This window comes from Scardinius erythrophthalmus (assembly GCF_964197995.2).
Source record: "Scardinius erythrophthalmus genome assembly, chromosome: 9".
In the NCBI taxonomy this organism is placed as follows: Eukaryota; Metazoa; Chordata; class Actinopteri; order Cypriniformes; family Leuciscidae; genus Scardinius; species Scardinius erythrophthalmus.
Window position 1 is genome coordinate 8,662,772 of NC_138229.1, and position 22,306 is coordinate 8,685,077.

Here is a 22,306-nt window from a genome sequence, read left to right on the forward strand (position 1 = left end):
AGGTCTCGATACAATCTCTTTTATAGTAATATGTTTTAATAGCCTAGATTGAATTTGATTTCATTTTCTAATTGAGCAATGACATTCTTCAGCTTTTAAAAGAATCATGATGTGAAATAGAAAATAAACTGGTTGGGTTTTGATTGTGTTACTCAGTTATACGTTATATATTTTATTACCTGTTTGGACCTGAACTGGTGCACTGTTCCCACTGCTACAGTTGCTGCCTTTGGCCTTCACTGTGATCGTGTATGACTCTCCACAGGTCAAAGCCAAAAGGTCACAGGAGGTGGAGGCTGAGGTGCAGTTAGCTGAGAGGCCATTAACACTGCTGGCGGTCACTGAGTAAAGCTCCGCTCCTTGGCTGCTCCCCCAGGTTACTTTTGCTATGTTGCTACTACAGGTTACATTGGCCGACACGTTTTGTGGCACACAAGGAGCTGGGTAAAATACAGAAAACAAAAGAAGTTCATTGTTGACATTATTTTAAAAGAATATTCCGATTCTGTCCACTTGAATGCTAGATAAGTTTAATACTGTGTGTTTTGTGTCGTTTTTACAAAGAAACAATATGGTTATGGAGCTTGTGATATACTGTGCGCTTTAGTTTTCAATTTCTGCATCTAGACAAACTTGAAGTGTGTAAAATTCTCCACTAGTTAGATGGATGATGAACATAGCAAAATGTTTATAAGGTTAAACTGAAGGGGAAATACTTACCAGTATTGACACGATGCACTTCGCTACTTTGCCCAGTGCAGTCGACGCTCATAGCTGTGACTGACACGTTGTACGTCTGACCACACGCCAGGCCGCTGATGTTACAGGAGGAGCTGCTGGAGTTGCATGTTTGCGTAATTCCATGATCACCTTCAGCTGTTACTATATAGTAGGAAACAAGGCCACTAGATGCTGCCCAGGAAACAGACGCAGTGTCGGACCCACAGGATAATGACACATTGACTTGAGTGGGAACACATGGAGCTGGAAAGAAAAGATTCAAATGATGTGATGCACAGAGTTTTAGTGCAATAGATTATCGGATGCCATTTAGAAAGGGTTTAAATTAGGGTCTAAGCTAATTACACTGAATTATTGTTTAATGTTATACCTGTGTCTAGAGTGACCAGGGGTTTAGAGCAGGTTGAACAGTTCTGGCCGTATCCTGTAACACTGATGTTGTAGTGCTGACCACACTGAAGTGAGCTGATGTTGCATGAGGAGCCGTTGGTGAAGCAGCTGTGCTTTTGGGCGTCCTGGAAAGACTCTAGTGTTGCATTGGAACTTAGTGAACCATTGCCTGGTGTCCAAGAAATGAGTGCTGAGTTGGTGCGGCAATCCAGTCTGGCTTGAATGCCAGTATTAGGACATGGTGCTGCAACATGGAAAATTGATAACACATCAAAATGCTGTTGCAAAACTGTATTTTTACATGGGTGCCAGGGTGTTGCCATATGGTTGCTAAGATGTTCTAAGTGGCTCCTATGGCACATTTATGTGGTTTGGTGTTACACAAGGAGCTGGGTAAATTATCTAAAACAAAATTAGTATATGGTTGGCTGTTATATTAAAAGTGAATTATCCCTTTAACTTCCCACTGATCCGCAAATCATATCTCAATATCTATACTACCATTCAAAAGATTAAGGTCAGTAATATTTTTTTTTATGTTTTTGAAAGAAGCTTATTATGCTCACCAAGGCTGCATTTATTGGATTAGAAATACTGTAAAAATGTAATATTGTGAAATAATTCTATTAGTGCCATTTCTATTTTAGTGCTCAAAAAAACATGTCTTCTTATCATCAATGTTTAAAACAGTAAAGAAAAAAATTATAATCTGGATATTTGATGATTAGAAAGTTCAAAAGAAAATTTATTTTAAAAATAAATATGTTGTAAAATTATAAATGTATTTACTGTCACTTTTAAATAATGCATCCTTGCTAAATAAAATTATTAATTGCTTTTTAAAAAAATCTTCCTGGTCCCAAATTTTTGATTGGTAGTGTATATCATAAATTGTATATAACAAGGTTTGATTTAACCAGCTATTTCTCTTGCCTGTTATGATAGGTGACCCAGTGCCTACAGAGCTGTTGCATGAACGTCCCTCTGCCACTACTTTAACTGAGCAAGTTTGTCCACACGTCATGTTAGTGATGTCACATCCTGTTTCATTGGTCCTGCACATATATGTCTGTCCATTAGAGCAGTCAAGTGTTGTCAAAAAGGACAGTGCTCCATTGCCACGTGACCAGGACACACTCGCTGTGTTGTTGCCACAATTCATTCTGGACTGGATATTTAGTGGAGGGCAGGGGGCTGAAGAGAAAAGAAAAGAATATTATTTAAAGGAGAAGTATGCAATTTCCATGCCACTATAGGGGCACCAATCACATTTGTAAAAAGAAACAGGATTTTACTGTGGGGGGGGTTCCAGATTTTGTTTTTAAGATAATGTGAGTAGTGCTAGGATGTTGCTATATGGCTTCTAAGTGTTTGAAATGGGGTTCACTGGGCTGCTTTTTAATTGTGAAAGAATAGACTTTTTCTAACATGCACTAAAGAATTGTGCACAGCAAGATCAGGACCGTGTATTAGAAAGTAAATACAGTTGGTTTTGATTTCATGTTGACTTTAAATATATAGATATTGAACTGGTAGGACTCATTATTTAGAATGGTAGGCATCAACTTTGTGAAAATGCTACTGCACCTGCCATGACCTGACTGGTCACACTGTTGGCGCTACAGCCGTTGCCCTCCGCAGCCACAGTGATATTGTATGTCTGCCCACAGCCAGTTGCAGCGATCATGCAGGATGTGGAGGTGGAGTTACACCCCAGAACCCTGTCAGTAGATTTTGCTTGAGCATAGTAGATCTGCGCCCCGTTACTCGACTGCCAGCTAACTTGAACATCCCCTGTTTGGCAGTCTAAGAGCTGACTGACCACAGACTGAGGAGCACAGGGTGCTGGGAGACAAAAGTTAAACAAAGTATTACTTTAGCATGTTTTTAAAGGAATATTCTGGATACAAACATCACGTTTCCTCAGCAAACAGTGTTTATAAAAATTAATGACATTTGCGTTAACCCACGTACATTTGATGTCAGAAAACACATTCCCCTAACGTTCCCCTAATGCAAGTATACGGTTTCCTTTTGGTTATTTTTTGGGAACCAAAACACTGTAGGAATGTTCATGGAACAAATTTTCTTTGCTTGCTAGGTAGCAGGCAAGTATGCTGGAGGGATTAAAGGAACCGTATGTAAGAAATGTATTTCAATTAATCATAAAATGGCCCTGATATGTCACTAGACATTAAGAAATCATGTTCATTTCAAATACTTATATCACTGACAACAGTAGTCCGGCCAGGATCTTGTCATTTAAAAAGTGAAGTTGCAGCCCTCAACTGATGTTGATGTTGTCATGTTTGGTTTTGGCCTGATGCCACACCCTCCACCTATCTACCAATCACAAAGTCAGTAGTGTTTCGGAATCCGGGTTGCCAGCTCTGCTCTAGTTACCACAGCTGCAGCTACAAACGTGTCGGATAAAAAATGTCTAACGTTACAAAACATAAAATACCTCGTTATGAATCAGAAATACGTCGTGACAAAGTCTGAAATAAAACAAGGATTTGTATAGGAGATGCCTTTGAAAGATGGAGACGGCTGAAAACAGAGTAGAATTTGAAGACAGACACCAACGCAGCTTATCTGGCAACCTCGAGTCAGGGGGGAGGGGGAGGGGATGCAACGCTCTACAGTATTCTGACGTCACAAACTACCATGTAACCACTCACATCAAGGTGTGATCGTCAACGAGTGATTGAGCTGGTGCGAGTGAGTGGAGGCGGGGCTGATTTACATATTCATTGATCCGCCTACACTAAATGAGGCAAGTGTATAGAGTTACATTTTAAGCTATTAAGGCATGAAGAAAACATTTTCAAGATTTTTTTTTTAAATATGTCATTTTGGTGATTAAAGATGAGTTTTAAGGGATAAAATGATTGACTACAGAGGGACTTTAAGAAACATTTCAAACTTCATGTACTGCAGACACTTATATACTATAGTTTAAATTAAGTTCTGCATTTAAACACTAGACAAACTTGAAGTGTGCAAAATTCTCCACTAGTTATATGGTTGATGAATATAGCTAAACGATTATTAGGTTATACTGTAATTGAAATACTTACCAGTATTGACACGATGCACTTCGCTACTTTGCCCAGTGCAGTCGACGCTCATAGCTGTGACTGACACGTTGTACGTCTGACCACACGCCAGGCCGCTGATGTTACAGGAGGAGCTGCTGGAGTTGCATGTTTGCGTAATTCCATGATCACCTTCAGCTGTTACTATATAGTAGGAAACAAGGCCACTAGATGCTGCCCAGGAAACAGACGCAGTGTCGGACCCACAGGATAATGACACATTGACTTGAGTGGGAACACATGGAGCTGGAAAGAAAAGATTCAAATGATGTGATGCACAGAGTTTCAGTGCAATAGATTATCGGATGCCATTTAGAAAGGGTTTAAATTAGGGTCTAAGCTTATTACACTGAATTATTGTTTAATGTTATACCTGTGTCTAGAGTGACCAGGGGTTTAGAGCAGGTTGAACAGTTCTGGCCGTATCCTGTAACACTGATGTTGTAGTGCTGACCACACTGAAGTGAGCTGATGTTGCATGAGGAGCCGTTGGTGAAGCAGCTGTGCTTTTGGGCGTCCTGGAAAGACTCTAGTGTTGCATTGGAACTTAGTGAACCATTGCCTGGTGTCCAAGAAATGAGTGCTGAGTTGGTGCGGCAATCCAGTCTGGCTTGAATGCCAGTATTAGGACATGGTGCTGCAACATGAAAAAAGGGTTAACTCATCAAACTGCAGAATGGTGCTTGTCATGCTAAAACTGTTAGGATGTTGCTATATGTTTGCTGGGTGTTCTGGGAGATTGCTAGGGAGTTTCTTAATGGCTCAGCCGGGTCAAAGCCGGTTTGTGGTTCCCAATCCTTATGAGCTGAGTTCAAGTACCTGAGACAAGAGTGATAGGCTGGCTAGCCAGGCTCATGCAGTCACCATTCATGCCCATGACTGTGATGGAATATTCCTGACCACATTGCAGGTTTGGGATATCACAGCGTGTGACAGTGTTGTTGCAGGACGCTTTGTACCCTTGGCTGCCTTCCGCCTTTACCGAGTACCAAGTGGCACCGAGTGCACTGTACCAGGTGATGGAAGCAATGTTGGAGGTACAGTTTAGAGCAGCAGTGACATGGGTGGGAATGCAGGGTGCTAGATAAGGGAGAGGAGGAAGCTGTATTAAAATAATAAGGCTATATATAAAAATATTTTAAAATGTGCTTACTGTTCAAAAGTTTGGGGTTGATAAGATTTTTTTTAATGTTTTTGAAATATACCTTATGTTCACCAAGGCTGCATTTATTTGATCAAAAATACAGTAAAAACTATAACATTGTGAAATATTATTACAATTTAAAATGCATGTTTTAATATCATTTATTCCTGTGAATTTTCAGCATCATTACTCCAGTTTTCAGTGTCACATGATCCTTCAGAAATCATTTAAATATGCCGATTTGATGCTCAAGAAACATTTCTATTTATCAATGTTGAAAACAGTTGCACTGCTTAATTTTTTTGCGGAAACAGTGATACATTGTGAAATCATTTGTAACATTATGAATGTTTTTACTGTCACTTTTGATCAATTTAATGCATCCTTGCTGAATAAAAGCATTAATTTCTTTAGCAAAAAACAATCTTACTGACCCCAAACCTCTGAACAGTAGTTTATCATGAAAATTGTATATATGCATAGAATGGCAAAATAAGCATGTACAGAACATAGTAGTCTGGGTGCTGTGTCCGAGTTTAGAGAGTATATAGAAAAATATATGCTTATATGTTTAGATGTACCTGAGTTAGAGTTCACTGTAGCACTTGGAGGGCTGCTGCACAGATTATCTGATGCCGTCACATTAACGTAGTACAGCTGACCACACCTGAGCCCTGTCACGTTACACTGCGAGCCTGCAGTCTGGCAGGTGGTGGAGAGTCCATTGCTGTCCTGCACAGTGGCTGTGTACTGCTGTCCTCCTGCACTGGATGTCCATGATACCACTAAAGCAGCTGAGGAACAATCCACGGTGGGCACGACATTCCTTGGTGTGCAAGGCACTAGAACACAAAAAGCAAGAAAAACCGTTAGGTCTCGATACAATCTCTTTTATAGTAATATGTTTTAATAGCCTAGATTGAATTTGATTTCATTTTCTAATTGAGCAATGACATTCTTCAGCTTTTAAAAGAATCATGATGTGAAATAGAAAATAAACTGGTTGGGTTTTGATTGTGTTACTCAGTTATACGTTATATATTTTATTACCTGTTTGGACCTGAACTGGTGCACTGTTCCCACTGCTACAGTTGCTGCCTTTGGCCTTCACTGTGATCGTGTATGACTCTCCACAGGTCAAAGCCAAAAGGTCACAGGAGGTGGAGGCTGAGGTGCAGTTAGCTGAGAGGCCATTAACACTGCTGGCGGTCACTGAGTAAAGCTCCGCTCCTTGGCTGCTCCCCCAGGTTACTTTTGCTATGTTGCTACTACAGGTTACATTGGCCGACACGTTTTGTGGCACACAAGGAGCTGGGTAAAATACAGAAAACAAAAGAAGTACATTGTTGACATTATTTTAAAAGAATATTTAGATTCTGTCCACTTGAATGCTAGATAAGTTTAATACTGTGTGTTTTGTGTCGTTTTTACAAAGAAACAATGTGGTTATGGAGCTTGTGATATACTGTGCGCTTTAGTTTACAATTTCTGCATCTAGACAAACTTGAAGTGTGTAAAATTCTCCACTAGTTATATGGATGATGAATATAGCTAAATGATTATAAGGTTATACTGTAATTGAAATACCAGTATTGACACGATGCACTTCGCTACTTTGCCCAGTGCAGTCGACGCTCATAGCTGTGACTGACACGTTGTACGTCTGACCACACGCCAGGCCGCTGATGTTACAGGAGGAGCTGCTGGAGTTGCATGTTTGCGTAATTCCATGATCACCTTCAGCTGTTACTATATAGTAGGAAACAAGGCCACTAGATGCTGCCCAGGAAACAGACGCAGTGTCGGACCCACAGGATAATGACACATTGACTTGAGTGGGAACACATGGAGCTGGAAAGAAAAGATTCAAATGATGTGATGCACAGAGTTTCAGTGCAATAGATTATCGGATGCCATTTAGAAAGGGTTTAAATTAGGGTCTAAGCTTATTACACTGAATTATTGTTTAATGTTATACCTGTGTCTAGAGTGACCAGGGGTTTAGAGCAGGTTGAACAGTTCTGGCCGTATCCTGTAACACTGATGTTGTAGTGCTGACCACACTGAAGTGAGCTGATGTTGCATGAGGAGCCGTTGGTGAAGCAGCTGTGCTTTTGGGCGTCCTGGAAAGACTCTAGTGTTGCATTGGAACTTAGTGAACCATTGCCTGGTGTCCAAGAAATGAGTGCTGAGTTGGTGCGGCAATCCAGTCTGGCTTGAATGCCAGTATTAGGACATGGTGCTGCAACATGAAAAATTGATAACACATCAAAATGTTGTTGCAAAACTGTATTTTTACATGGGTGCCAGGGTGTTGCCATATGGTTGCTAAGATGTTCTAAGTGGCTCCTATGGCACATTTATGTGGTTTGGTGTTACACAAGAAGCTGGGTAAATTATCTAAAACAAAATTAGTATATGGTTGGCTGTTATATTAAAAGTGAATTATCCCTTTAACTTCCCACTGATCCGCAAATCATATCTCAATATCTATACTACCATTCAAAAGTTTAGGGTCAGTAATATTTTTTTAATGTTTTTTAAAAAGAAGTTTATTATGCTCACCAAGGCTGCATTTATTGGATCAGAAATACTGTAAAAATGTAATATTGTGAAATAATTCAAAATAACTGTTTTTTATTTTACTGCTCAAAAAACATTTCTTCTTATCAATGTTAAAAACAGTAAAAAAAAAAAATCTGGATATTTGATTATTAGAAAGTTCATAAAAGAGCATTTCTTTTAAAAATAAATATTTTGTAAAATTATAAATGTATTTACTGTCACTTTTAAATAATGCATCCTTGCTAAATAAAATTATGAATTGCTTTTTAAAAAAGATCTTCCTGGTCCCAAATTTTTTATCGGTAGTGTATATCATAAATTCAATATAACAAGATTTGATTTAACCAGCTATTTCTCTTGCCTGTTATGATTGGTGATCCAGTGCCTACAGAGCTGTTGCATGAACGTCCCTCTGCCACTACTTTAACTGAGCAAGTTTGTCCACACGTCATGTTAGTGATGTCACATCCTGTTTCATTGGTCCTGCACATATATGTCTGTCCATTAGAGCATTCAAGTGTTGTCAAAAAGGACAGTGCTCCATTACCACGTGACCAGGACACACTCGCTGTGTTGTTGCCACAATTCATTCTGGACTGGATATTTAGTGGAGGGCAGGGGGCTGAAGAGAAAAGAAAAGAATATTATTTAAAGGAGAAGTATGCAATTTCCATGCCACTATAGGGGCACCAATCACATTTGTAAAAAGAAACAGGATTTTACTGTGGGGGGGGGGGGGTTTCCAGATTTTTTTCTTAAAGATAATGTGAGTAGTGCTAGGTTGATGCTATATAGCTTCTAAAGGTGATAATACACAGGGCAACTTTTTGAGCAATGTTGCAGAGCGATTGTTGCTTGGGCACTTTCCCATTGAAAATGGGCAATAAATTTCTATCTGGATACTTTAGATCGGTCATGGTCCCTGTGTCTCATCTGGTTTCCCGTTGACGGCAACATTGCTCAGCAACTTTGCTCAAAAAGTTGCCCTGTGTATCATCAGCTTTAGTGTTTGAAATGGGGTTCACTGGGCTGCTTTTTAATTGTGAAAGAATAGACTTTTTCTAACATGCACTAAAGAATTGTGCACAGTAAGATCAGGACCATGTATTAGAAAGTAAATACAGTTGGTTTTGATTTCATGTTGACTTTAAATATATAGATATTGAACTGGTAGGACTCATTATTTAGAATGGTAGGCATCAACTTTGTGAAAATGCTACTGCACCTGCCATGACCTGACTGGTCACACTGTTGGCGCTACAGCCGTTGCCCTCCGCAGCCACAGTGATATTGTATGTCTGCCCACAGCCAGTTGCAGCGATCATGCAGGATGTGGAGGTGGAGTTACACCCCAGAACCCTGTCAGTAGATTTTGCTTGAGCATAGTAGATCTGCGCCCCGTTACTCGACTGCCAGCTAACTTGAACATCCCCTGTTTGGCAGTCTAAGAGCTGACTGACCACAGACTGAGGAGCACAGGGTGCTGGGAGACAAAAGTTAAACAAAGTATTACTTTAGCATGTTTTTAAAGGAATATTCTGGATACAAACATCACGTTTCCTCAGCAAACAGTGTTTATAAAAATTCATGAGAAACACATTTGCATTAACCCACGTACATTTGATGTCAGAAAACACATTCCCCTAACGTTCCCTAATGTAAGTATACGGTTTCCTTTTGGTTATTTTTTGGGAACCTAAACACTGTAGGAATGTTCATGGAACAAATAAATTTTTGCTAGGTAGCAGGCAAGTATTCTGGGGGGATTAAATGTGAAGTTTATTACTTCTGTTAAGGCTGTACTGTTTACTTGAATGCTACACATCCATTGCAAGTTTTTAAAGTGTTCCTTTTAATGTGTAATTCTTTTAAACTCCCCCTGTGGTGAAAATCAAGCTTTTAATATTGTTTATATGTCTATGTGGTGCTTTAAGACAAATCATGAGGAAATTCAACACCATTGCAGTGTTTTTTCTCCTTAAAACTGCAGTGAACCAAAGACAGTCTCATAAAACGCGGTTTGAAATCGCTGGTGTTTCTGACGTCACAAACTACCATGTAACCAATCATGTCAACGAGTGGAGGCGGGGCTGATTTACATATTCATAGATCCGCCTATACTAAATGAGGCAAGTGTGTAGAGTTACATTTTAAGCTATTTTAAGGCATGAAGAAAAAATGTTCAAGAAAAAAATGTTTAAATATGTCATTTTGGTGATCAAAGATGAGTTTTAAGGGATAAAATGATTGACTACAGAGGGACTTTAAGAAACATTTCAAACTTCAAGTACTGCAGACAACTATATACTATAGTTTAAAAGTTCTGCAATTAAACACTAGACAAACTTGTAGTGTGGAAAATTCTCCACTAGTTATATGGATGATGAATATAGCTAAACGATTATAAGGTTATACTGTAATTGAAATACTTACCAGTATTGACACGATGCACTTCGCTACGTTGCCCAGTGCAGTCGACGCTCATAGCTGTGACTGACACGTTGTACGTCTGACCACACGCCAGGCCGCTGATGTTACAGGAGGAGCTGCTGGAGTTGCATGATTGCGTAATTCCATGATCACCTTCAGCTGTTACTATATAGTAGGAAACAAGGCCACTAGATGCTGCCCAGGAAACAGATGCAGTGTCGGACCCACAGGATAATGACACATTGACTTGAGTGGGAACACATGGAGCTGGAAAGAAAAGATTCAAATGATGTGATGCACAGAGTTTTAGTGCAATAGATTATCGGATGCCATTTAGAAAGGGTTTAAATTAGGGTCTAAGCTTATTACACTGAATTATTGTTTAATGTTATACCTGTGTCTAGAGTGACCAGGGGTTTAGAGCAGGTTGAACAGTTCTGGCCGTATCCTGTAACACTGATGTTGTAGTGCTGACCACACTGAAGTGAGCTGATATTGCATGAGGAGCCGTTGGTGAAGCAGCTGTGCTTTTGGGCGTCCTGGAAAGACTGCAGTGTTGCATTGGAACTTAGTGAACCATTGCCTGGTGTCCAAGAAATGAGTGCTGAGTTGGTGCGGCAATCCAGTCTGGCTTGAATGCCAGTATTAGGACATGGTGCTGCAACATGAAAAAAGGGTTAACTCATCAAACTGCAGAATGGTGCTTGTCATGCAAAAACTGTTAGGATGTTGCTATATGTTTGCTGGGTGTTCTGGGAGATTGCTAGGGAGTTTCTTAATGGCTCAGCCGGGTCAAAGCCGGTTTGTGGTTCCCAATCCTTATGAGCTGAGTTCAAGTACCTGAGACAAGAGTGATAGGCTGGCTAGCCAGGCTCATGCAGTCACCATTCATGCCCATGACTGTGATGGAATATTCCTGACCACATTGCAGGTTTGGGATATCACAGCGTGTGACAGTGTTGTTGCTGGACGCTTTGTACCCTTTGCTGCCCTCCGCCTTTACCGAGTACCAAGTGGCACCGAGTGCACTGTACCAGGTGATGGAAGCAATGTTGGAGGTACAGTTTAGAGCAGCAGTGACATGGGTGGGAATGCAGGGTGCTAGATAAGGGAGAGGAGGAAGCTGTATTAAAATAATAAGGCTATATATAAAAATATTTTTAAAAGTGCTTACTGTTCAAAAGTTTGGGGTTGATCAGATTTTTTTAAATGTTTTTGAAATATATCTTATGTTCACCAAGGCTGCATTTATTTGATCAAAAATACAGTAAAAACTATAACATTGTGAAATATTATTACAATTTACAATTTACTTTTTTTATATGTAATTTATTTCTTGTGAATTTTCAGCATCATTATTCCAGTTCTCAGTGTCACATGATCCTTCAGAAATCATTTAAATATGCCGATTTGATGCTCAATGTTAAAAACAGTTACATAACACATTTTTTTCAGGATTCTTTAAAGGATCGAAAGCTCAAATGAACATAATTTATTTGAAATTAAAATTAAATAAAAAATATATTTTTTAACATTATAAATATTTTCACTGTTACTTTTGATCAATTTAATGCATCCTTGATGAATAAAAAATATTAACTTCTTTAAAAACATACTTTAAAATGGTATTTATGTTTGTTTGTTTGAAACACATGTGGCCCTAAAAAGTAATTGGTAAAATGAATGTATGTCATGAAATAACAGTAATTATCAAGTATTTCTTTGTAGTTACTAAACATGGATTAGTGAGTTATGTTCATAGTTAATAAGATGAACACTATATATTTATATAAGAGACCGAAATTGGATTTAAAAAAAGGTGAAAAGTGAAGTTAGTTTTGAGCAAATCCCTAGCATTTGTTTGGAAATGCTGCTTTTTTGTCTATCGGATGAATTGAAATTCATACATTTTTTGTATTTGAGTACATTTTAGGGCCTACACACGATGTTGTTATGATTCATTTGAATCAGCAAAAGTTAGCATGAGCGGACACCTGTTACCACTGCAGCTCTAGGTTGAGAGCTGCTGTTGCAGGAGGCTCCATCAGCTTGGACGGTCACATTTAGTCTCATCCCACATGGCAGAGAGGTCAGCTGACAGGAAGTCCCCATAGTGTGACAAGAAGCTAAGCGTTGCTGCTGCCCGTCTATTGCCATTGCCGTGTACCCATTTGCGCCTGCGCTGGCAGCCCATGTCACGTTAGCCGCGTTGGTGTCACACTGGAGCACGGTTGTGACATTTTGAGGGTCACAAGGAGCTAAAGGAGATAGATAGTCTAAGTCAGCATCAAAGATCTGTTACTGTTTGAAAATGTGTGCATGCTCAGATGACTGTTACCTGACTGTATCTGAATGGGTGTGGATGGCAGACTCCTGCAGTGAGCATCGTTCCTTGAGACCGTGACGTTGTAGTTGACTCCGCAGAGCAGGTCTGCTGTTGTGCAGTTGTTAAAGCTGGTGCTGCAGTTAACCGTGAGTCCATGTTCACCCTGCAGTACTGCTGTGTACAGACCCCCAGCCTGAAGGCTCTGCCAGCTCACCGTCGCACGATTCCCTGCACAGTCTCTAGAGACCTGCACGCCGACTGGAGCACATGGGGCTACAAAGGAGAATGTAGGAGATTTACTTTGTGTGCACCAGAAATTCAATTGCTTTACCTTCATAAGGACAGCTTTTTTATGAAAACACAGCATACCGTTTTTTAATCCTCCTTTTATTTTACTTTTTTTAACTATTATTTTGCATTATTTGTTATTTTACATTTTAAATATCTGGACCCTTTTATTCATCCCCTTTTATTTTGCATTATTTTCATTATTTGTTATTTTACATTTTAAATATGGCCCTTTTTCTTCACCCTCTTTTTTAATTTAGGTTTATTTTACGGTTTAAATATTTGACCCCTTTTAATTTTTGTAAATGTATTGTACATATGAGGACCCTTATCTAGCTTTTATTTTTTATTTTAGATTTTACATTAATTTATAAATAAACCAGATAAATAAATAAATGTATTTTAAATATCTGGACCCTTTTATTCATCCCCTTTTATTTCTGGCATTTTTTATTAATCCCCTTTTATTTTTTATTTTACATTTTAAATATAAGGACTTTTTTCTTCACCCTCTTATTTTATTCAAGTTTATTTAAATTTTTTTTATAAAAATGTATTTACTGTACATATCTAGGCCCTTTATTCCCTATTTTATTTTAGATTTTGCATTAATTTATAAATAAACCAGATAAATAAATACATTTATTTTTAATATCTGGCCATTTATATTCATCCAGTTTTTTATATATATTTTTTTTTATTTTACTTTATATTTTTATGTTACATTTTATTTATCAGGTACCTTTTATTTGTCTGTTTTTGGTCATTTTTGCACCTACCTGTCTGTAGGAGGACATGTTGGCTCTCAGAGCTGTTGCATTGCAGATTTGTTGCTATGACAAACGCATCATACGTCTCGCCGCATGTCAGGTTTTGGAATGAGCACTCTGTCGCCATGGCAGTGCAGGTGTGAACCGTTCCATCCGCATGTTTCGCCATTCCGAAGTAGAAAATGGCACCGTTGCTAGAGACCCATGTGATAGAGGCAGTGTCTGAACTACAAGTCTCCACAGCGGACACATTCTGAGGTATGCAGGGAACTACGGTGGAGGATAAAGAGTATTAACATCTGATACCATGCCATGTTACTTTTTTGCAAGGGGATGTTCATATACCATTGTATATTACATTGCAATAATTCACAGTACCCAAAATATGTATGTACACATGCTCACCTGTCTCTGCTACCTCTCCCAGCACAGGATCAGTAGAACAGTCACCGTCAGTCGCAAAAATCCACACGCTCAGGCTCTCTCCACAATCCAGATCTGTTAGTGTGCAGCTCGTGTTTAGAGATGTACAGTTGTAGAAATCTCTACGATTACCGCGGGCCTCCACAGTGTAGGTGTAGGCGCCTTCAGGCCCGTCCCAAGAAGTGACGGCACTGCTGATGCTACTACAGTTTGCATTTGTGTGGACGTTCTGTGGCAAACATGGGGCTAAAGGTGTAAGGCGACAGAGGGGGCCAAAATTAAAAATTATATTTAAAACAACTGAAGTTACATTTATTTACATAGCACTTTATACAATGTAGATTGTGTCAAAGCAGCTTCACAGTAATAAACAGGAAAATAAGTCTTGTAAAAATTCATCAGTTATGAGTAACTAGTCCAGTTCGGCTAAAGGCAGCTCTATAGAAGATATTAGTGTCATTATTCAGCTCAAATTCAATGTTAATTCAATTCAGTCCAATAACAGTGTCAATGTTGCAAAGTTACTGTCATTATCAGCTCAATTCTGTTCAAATTGAGTTCTCATCCAATAGTATCGATAATAGATCTGAATATTAATTGTCTTTAAACCTCGGATATAAAGGTCTCGGACCTGTGCTTGCGTAGATACATGCACACATTTTCACAGAGATGAACTTTATCCTCAGATCAATGAGGCATACAATTAGTCAGATTAAAAAATAAATACAAAACCTGTCCTAATTGAAAGAAAATAAGTAGACAAAAAAGATTTATAAGTAAAAAAATTTTGTAGGCCGTTCATTTTTGACCGGGAACACCACAACTACTTTGTTCCATTTTGTACAAAATAAAAGCATTTCAAAGAAAAGTTCCCGTTTAAACATTAAAGCACACTAATGTGCAATCTTTTCCCATATTTTGTTGAATATTAACAAAATTATCCACAAACAATGCTTTTCTTCACTCAAAAGCCGAGGTGCATGAGCTCAGATCGATGTGGCCAACAATCAATGACTTTTTCTGAAAAAAGAAATTCAAACCTGTCCTAATTAAAAGAAAACAAGTGGACAAACGACTGAATAAAACATTTGCTGATAATATAGAATAACGAGAGATTTACAAGCAATTTTAAAAAGGCTGGTCAATTGACTGGGAACACCAAAGGTGTTACAGGGTTTTTAACACACAGTGAAAGATAATGATTGTGAAGTACAGATAGCACTTTCAATACAATATTCATATTACATGTTAGGCCTTGACATTAACAGTGTCGTATCATGAAAAAATTAAATATTTACAGATTTTTCCCAATAACTCACCTGTTTTGACTACCACTGCTTCTGTGTTTCCGCTGTTGCAGTCTAGTCCTTCGGAGAAGATGGAGCTGACGTAGAAGCTGTAGCTTTTGCCACAGACAGTATCAGTGAAGTAACAGGAGGTGCCAACAGTGATGCAATCAGTTACATGGCCGTCCGAGTCCATAGCCAGGGCGTGGTAATAAGCCGTGCGGTTGGTGGCACTCCACGAGAACAAGATGACATTACTGGAACACTCACGGTACAGATGTGGTGTTTTAGGTGGGCAGGGTGCTGTGTGTGTTTGTTTGAGAGATGGGAAGAGAAATTAATTTGCTGATAAAAGATCCAATTCCTTTTTGGTTGAAAGGGATAGTCAACCCCAAAAATTTGAATTACACACCCTCGTTTCATTCAAAACCTGTACAACTTTCTACTGATTGCTTCTGTGAAACACAGGGGAAGATGTTTAAAAAATATTTCCACTTTTTTTGTCCATACAATGAAAGTCAGTGGGGTCCAAAACAAACAGCATTGGACCCCATTGACTTTAATTGTATGGACAAAACACACTGAGACATTTCGAAATATCTTCTTTTGTGTTTTGCAGAAGAAAGTAAGTCATACAGGTTTAGAATGACATCAAGGTGAGTAAATGATGACAGAATAATCATTTTGAGTGAACCTTTTGGAGAGAGACTGAGGTCCTGTTTACACTTGGTATTAAGATGTGTTTTGGGCGATCAGATCACAAGTGGACGGTGCTAAATAAAGGTGTAAAAGGGTTCTAAAACGTTTTGAGCTCTTCCACTTTCGCCCACTTCCAAAGGTAGTCAAAAACAAAAATGCTTTCGTAGTGTAAACACTCATGTGGTCAAATAAGTTTAAACAGCCACAAAAGACCGTCTACTGGCCTAATGTGTAAACGAAGCGCACTAGCCAGACGGGATGTGAAATTTGTTGGCTGGAGACCAAAGTTTGGATTGTAGACGAAAAACGCACTAATTATCATTCTTGATTTCTAACATGCACTCACAGCATTCGGCATGGTCTTGCGGCTATAAGAGTAGAAAAGAAAGCTGCTTCTCTCCGTATGCTTTTCTGTCGTATTTCATATGTAAATTGCGCATGTTTATTTTGTCCATGAGATCGAAAGATCTGAAAGAAAACCACAAATGTACCAGCCCATAGACCCTCCCCTCAAAGAAATCAGGACAGAAGTGGTTGAAAGGGGACAAAAGAGACTGATTAAAATACTAGGTGCAAACGGGAATGTGTCTCCCTCAACTACTTGTGATCCGATCGACAGAAAAGCATTTTAATACCAGGTGTAAACGGCCTGAGAGCAGATAAAAATACAACCTGAGTAAGACAACCTAAGAAGGCAGGTAGATTTACTAACTTAGGGGCTTAGACTGATACAGGAACTAGAACAATTCTGCCACCTGATACCACACAACCTTCCATTAAATCTCGGCCTCAATAGACTCTAGAGCTCATTTAATCTACATGACAGTAATTCCTGGGTGTGTTCCTTCTCAGACTTCTTACACCGTGAGAGGATTTCGTGCTCATCTCCCAGAGGACTGAATCAGGTGTGAGCGTGACCTTTGAAAGAGGGCATTTTTACCTGTCTCAAAGATGTAGCTGACATCGGAGGACCTTTCACAGTTAGCAATGGCTGTAATCCGTACAGAGTATAGTTCTCCACAATTCAGCATTGGGATCTGGCAGGCTGTGCCATTGGATGTGCAGTTAAGCGACCGGCCTTGGCCATCTGTTATGACTGCGCGGTACAACGTGGCACCAAACACTGCATTCCAACTAACCGATGCCTTAGCGGTAACGCAGCTGTACTCCACGGAGATGGAGGAAACTGCTGAAATGGCTGAGAAGAACAAGAAGTGACATGTTAAAGTTTGGCAAATCCAGATGCTGAAAAGACCAGCACTGATTTCTAGGCTGGTTTATGTTTAGTCTTGGTTCTGGTCTAGAAAATGTCCTCTTTCTTGTAGAAAGGCTAGACTAGAAGGATTCAAAACACACCAATGCAGAAATCTATTGCTTTATCTTTATGGTTTCATTCAAAGGTTTCACTCTGCTTCATCCTTATGTTGGTGCGACTCACTGGGAGTTGTGTAGTTGATGTTTGTAGGTTCTCCTGGTTCGAGGAACATGTTGACTGATGCAACCCCTATTGTGTATGTTAAACATGGCTCCAGGCTTGAGATATTCACAGCTGTACTGGTGACGTTCCTAAGAACAGGGGCAAGTACTGGCTTATTACTGGCCGTGACTGAAACCTGGTAGAGCAGGACGCCTGGGACGCTGAACCATGATACGCGAGCCATACTTGGAGTTAACTCCCTCACACTCACGCCATCTGGAGGCTGCACCACTGTAAAACAAGAAAATGATGTGAATGGTCGCTTAATCGTCAGTTACAGAAAGTTAAGATTGCACTGACAGGCTAACAAAGCTGCAGTATTTAAATAGCACAAAACTGGGAAGAACCGAGTAGACTTACATGTTCTGATGGTTTTAACAAGACTCTTGGCACCGATTCCTGCGGCATTAGAGGAATAAACATAACAGTTGTATGCGGTATTGTAGCGGAGGTTGTCTACCTGTCCATTTAGCGTGGTGAATGTGAGGTTATGAGTCTCAATGTGGAAAGTTCCCTCCACCATCAAAAAGTATTTATCGGCTCCTTGCGCACTGGACCACTCAAACCTGATCGAGGTGCTCGATATTGCTTTCGAAAATGATATTTGTGAGGTGGCGGGAACTGCAAGTAAAAAAAAAATGAAATCACATGAGTTCAAAATAAAAACAAGTTTGTCAAGATATGTGTATGGCAAGCCGTTTTAACTTAAAATGTTCCCAGCATTACCCGTAACTGCATTTTTACTAGTAAGAATTCAAATAGAGAGCTCTGTAATTATAATTTTAGTAAGAATTGAGTTGTAGAGCTCTCTAACTGAATCTCTCTTACTGGTAAAAAATTCAATTACGGCGAGTAACACCTGGAACATTTTAAGCTAATACGGCTTGCCATATATGTGTGGGTCGATAACTTACTTGTCTGTCCCATCTGGGAGCTGATGCATGTCACATAGGTCAACAGAAACACTTTAAAAGTCACTTGATAAATTTGTCCCTGTCTTAAGCCTTGGACCAGTTTCTCCAAAGTGGATGAAGCCAGTGGTGGAATAGAAACAGGTGCTGTGTTGCTTAAATTCACAGCCTTGATATCCAGAACATAGTTTGTCGCTCCAGGAAAATTGCTCCATTTTATAAGGAGAGATGATGCAGTGGGTGATGATACTGATGTTATGTTACAGTCTGGAGGAGACAAAAAAATTGCAATACTTAGTATCTTATGAGTCACTTAAACAAAATATAACAGTATATTAATACTATATATTTAGGTAAATGCATTTCTAAAGTTTCTATTCATTATCTTTGCTATGTTTAATTATTCAATTAAAAATATTTTGTCTTATAATATACAATTTATGATACATAATTAGACATAGTATTATTAATATTGTAACTTATTACTAAAATAAATACATATAAATTAATATGAAATACTTGCCTGCAGAAGCTTCTTTTACCTTAAAACAAAGAAACATATGATAGTCAACTTAAGCACAAGGTCTTCAAATGATATGAATGATAAATGATTAACAGATTATATAATACATACCTGTGTCAATGAAAACAGTGTAACAAAGAAGCACAGTGTCCCTGGAAGATGCATCTCTGATTGATGTGTAAGGTGCTAATAATAAGTTAAGGTACATACACTTGCAAATAAGGGGAGAAATCTGAAGTCTTTTGTGGCATGGGCAAGTATACCTGCTCTGTGCGAACCAATCAGTGCATCTTAAATGAGGACATGTGGATGAAACCTAATGACTAACATTAGGCCTCTGGGCTGAAGACATCATCCAAGTATCTGTGTGGTGTGTGTTTTAACAGGTAAGGGCTAGGCTGGGGGTCTAAGGGTTGTTGTTAGACTCATTAAGAACACAAACTTTTAAACTTTGAGTTCTCTCGAAGTTCTCTTCAAGACGATCAGCCTTATATTTGAATAATTACTTTATATGAAAAACACCATGTGCGCAAATGAAGAACATACTGGTGTGTTAGGATTATTTTTGAGTGGGAAATGATATAGGATAGGTTGTTGGTCATTAGGTTTCAGGAAAACAGGGTCAATATAATGGAGAGAGTGAAATTCCCATCCTTGTACTGGCCTGCCTCAAGCAATCTGGTGTAATGTTAAAGAACGATTACGTTACTGGATATCAAACATACATTTTCCCCTCTCATTTCACCTTAATTCCCGTTTAATATTATCCTTTCTGATGATGATGTTGAATTTGCTGGTCTTTCCAATATGTTTTCAGTAAATCAAATGTGCATTTGACTCACATGTACAGTTGCAATTGAACTGAATGACTGTTTTCAGTGAATCGTTTACTATAGTTATTCAGTTACCACTCACTGAATTCACAATGTTACATTAACTGAAAATAAGTTGATGGAGATATGTTTTAGCTTAGCTAGTGTAGTTATTCTTTTTTACTGCAATGTTTTAATATCAAATACGAGTAAGCATTTCTTTAAAAACTAGAAAACTTTCACCGCTACGTTGGTATTGTTTTTTTGTATACTTATTTGCCAGGCTATTTTTTTATTTGATTTACTTTTAACCCTATATTAAGCTGTGTAATTGCTCATATAAATGATAATAAACTAGAAACCAAAGACAAAACTCACAATAATTACTTTTTTCTAAAGTAGGCAAATTTGATTATAAAAGTTTTATAAAATATTTGTATAGAATTTTTTTTATACACAACTCGTTCGGTCATTCATGTTTCAGGATCGGAACAGTTCTTTTTGTTCTAATTATTTATTTATTTTTTCTCTTCTTCCATTTAGAGACTACAGTTTCCTGTAGGGAAGTGGTTCACATCTGGGTAAATCATAACTGCTAATTCTGCATCTCTTTTCTTATTATGTTATAAGGTATCATGTCTAGAGCCAGACTACGCCTTTTTTACTTCAAAATGTAAGAGATCTTCCAAGTGTTTACTGATCTGCACTGAGAATGACGAAAGCAACAGAATGTTTCGCTTTCATCATCGCGTCTAAAACAGTCTGTGCTGAGAAAGATAATGAAGGATTACAGTGTCTTTGTCTGAGTCTCTCTAAACCCAGAAGCAAGAAGCTATGAGGGAAAGTGAATCTGCCTCTTCAATTCAGAGCCTGAAACATACACCTGTTTTGTATTGTGATTAAGGTCAGTGTCTTAAAGTTAAAGCTTTCTTTGCTTTAACAAAGGTGGAGCCTGAAATGTGAAATACTCTTTCATGATTGTAAGGTAAGGTTAGGCTTTTTGCTCATAGAAGAGATTTATGAGAAATGTTAAAAATTGAAAACATATACCAAGTTCTGGCATAAAACTAGATGGCGCAGGCTTATAGGTCTTACATTGTCATCTACATAGCGCAGCTGATTGGTTGCTGTTGCATCAGCGGCCAATGAGCTGCGGCTCAATATTCAAATACCGGTAGTGTTGCTGTTAGCAGTCTGCAGCGCGCTTTCAGAAACCCTCCACCTTCCCCAGCTCCACCTGTATAGATCTGCTACTGGGGTTAATTCATGTAATGGTTCATTCTTACGTGCTCACAGCAATGTCTGTGAATGTATTGGCAGTAGCAGCAGTGTAGCAGATCTATTCCGCCAAGTCCAAATACATTAACATTGCCAAATCCATTACCATTACCATTACCATGCCAATCTTTCAGAGAGTTGTCATGACAGAACTTTTGAGACAGTTTGGAACATTGTTGAGATTCATTTAATAGACGCATGTGAGATTACTGGGGCCTTTTGCTCAGAAGAAAAACATAAGAAACAGGAGGCATACATGTTCTCTATTTAATGTCTTTGCTCTCTCGGAGAAACAAAATCTAAAAGTATTCATTTACCTGCTATTGTTGGTGTAATCAAAGATTATTTCCCGTGGGATGAATTATCAATGTCATCATTGTATGACACGTGTTTGACAATTTATCCAAAATGACTAATATTTCACTATTTCATTGGTCTGTCCGAATATGTTGTTTTGCCAATTTTCTACTGTAGTTCACATAATATAACTAACCCAAAAATGATTAAACTGATGATGTGCAGCATGTTTGTGATGATTTGATGCCTCAGATCAGGTGACTTCTTACGCAGATGTGTTCTTTTAAAATTCAACTTTTCACCTGGTGGACCATAAAACAGCCAAAACAATATGCTATAGGACAGAATTTTTCATGCAGACCTACTTAAAATTACTTTAGAAAATTTTAAAATCTACACTGCCCTGCCAAAAAACAAAAAAAAACAAAAAAAAAACACTGTTTGGGTTCAAATAGGCAAATGCTTAAGAGTCTGTGATTGGATCATTATTATTATTCTAGCCTGTTATATGTTTGGCAACAGTTCGTCTAACCCTAATTGATGGAGTGTGTAGCTTTTCATTTCTTAACCATGTAGGAAGACATCATGGCCATATTCCAGGATAACTATGTCAAGATTCATCAGGCTCAAATTGTGAAAGAACGGTTGGGAGGGAGAGTGAAGAATCATTTTCACACATGAATTGGCACCTCTGAGTCCAGACCTTAAATTCATTGAAAGTCTTTGGGATGTGCTGGAGGACACTTTACAGAGTGATGGACTCTTGCATTGTCAATACAAGATCTTGACCAAAAATTGGTGCACCTCTTGATGGAAATAACATCACAACATTTATTTCCATCAAGACC

General features: G+C 38.6%; 3 protein-coding genes and 1 long non-coding RNA gene across 4 annotated transcripts in view; all 4 read right to left on the minus strand.

The window, feature by feature from the left end:
- LOC308696705 (uncharacterized protein) overlaps nucleotides 1-8,340 on the minus strand; it is a gene marked incomplete at its 5' end in the record, with an annotated part of 21,953 nt that extends 13,613 nt beyond the window's left edge. The window contains 13 exons of the mRNA XM_081375599.1: nucleotides 180-440; nucleotides 721-984; nucleotides 1,112-1,375; nucleotides 2,065-2,325; nucleotides 2,719-2,976; nucleotides 4,212-4,475; nucleotides 4,603-4,866; nucleotides 5,049-5,309; nucleotides 5,955-6,215; nucleotides 6,424-6,684; nucleotides 6,961-7,224; nucleotides 7,352-7,615; nucleotides 8,328-8,340. Of these exons, the coding sequence (XP_081231725.1) occupies nucleotides 180-440; nucleotides 721-984; nucleotides 1,112-1,375; nucleotides 2,065-2,325; nucleotides 2,719-2,976; nucleotides 4,212-4,475; nucleotides 4,603-4,866; nucleotides 5,049-5,309; nucleotides 5,955-6,215; nucleotides 6,424-6,684; nucleotides 6,961-7,224; nucleotides 7,352-7,615; nucleotides 8,328-8,340 (3,160 nt within the window). The remainder of the gene's footprint in view (nucleotides 1-179; nucleotides 441-720; nucleotides 985-1,111; nucleotides 1,376-2,064; nucleotides 2,326-2,718; nucleotides 2,977-4,211; nucleotides 4,476-4,602; nucleotides 4,867-5,048; nucleotides 5,310-5,954; nucleotides 6,216-6,423; nucleotides 6,685-6,960; nucleotides 7,225-7,351; nucleotides 7,616-8,327) is intronic.
- Nucleotides 8,341-9,354: 1,014 nt separating this feature from the next.
- LOC308696706 (fibronectin type III domain-containing protein 7-like) lies at nucleotides 9,355-12,871 on the minus strand (the record flags this gene model as incomplete). The annotated part of the gene is made up of 6 exons (XM_081375600.1): nucleotides 12,707-12,871; nucleotides 12,363-12,626; nucleotides 11,209-11,469; nucleotides 10,763-11,026; nucleotides 10,372-10,635; nucleotides 9,355-9,404 (listed from the first exon to the last, which is right to left on the minus strand). The coding sequence occupies exons 2-6, from the start codon at nucleotides 12,523-12,525 to the stop codon at nucleotides 9,355-9,357; spliced, it is 1,002 nt and encodes a 333-aa protein (XP_081231726.1). The 5' UTR covers nucleotides 12,526-12,626; nucleotides 12,707-12,871.
- Nucleotides 12,872-12,913: 42 nt separating this feature from the next.
- On the minus strand, nucleotides 12,914-14,257 carry LOC308696557. The gene is made up of 3 exons (XR_014030834.1): nucleotides 14,158-14,257; nucleotides 13,762-14,022; nucleotides 12,914-12,967 (listed from the first exon to the last, which is right to left on the minus strand). It is a non-coding gene; the product is annotated as an uncharacterized lncRNA (long non-coding RNA).
- Nucleotides 14,258-14,284: 27 nt separating this feature from the next.
- Nucleotides 14,285-18,690, minus strand: LOC308696707 (fibronectin type III domain-containing protein 7-like; the record flags this gene model as incomplete). The annotated part of the gene is made up of 6 exons (XM_081375601.1): nucleotides 18,552-18,690; nucleotides 17,998-18,258; nucleotides 17,599-17,868; nucleotides 17,101-17,358; nucleotides 15,495-15,764; nucleotides 14,285-14,421 (listed from the first exon to the last, which is right to left on the minus strand). Coding segments are annotated over exons 1-6 (1,209 nt in total), but the record flags the coding sequence as incomplete, so codon positions are not given.
- Between the last annotated feature and the right edge of the window lie 3,616 nt (nucleotides 18,691-22,306).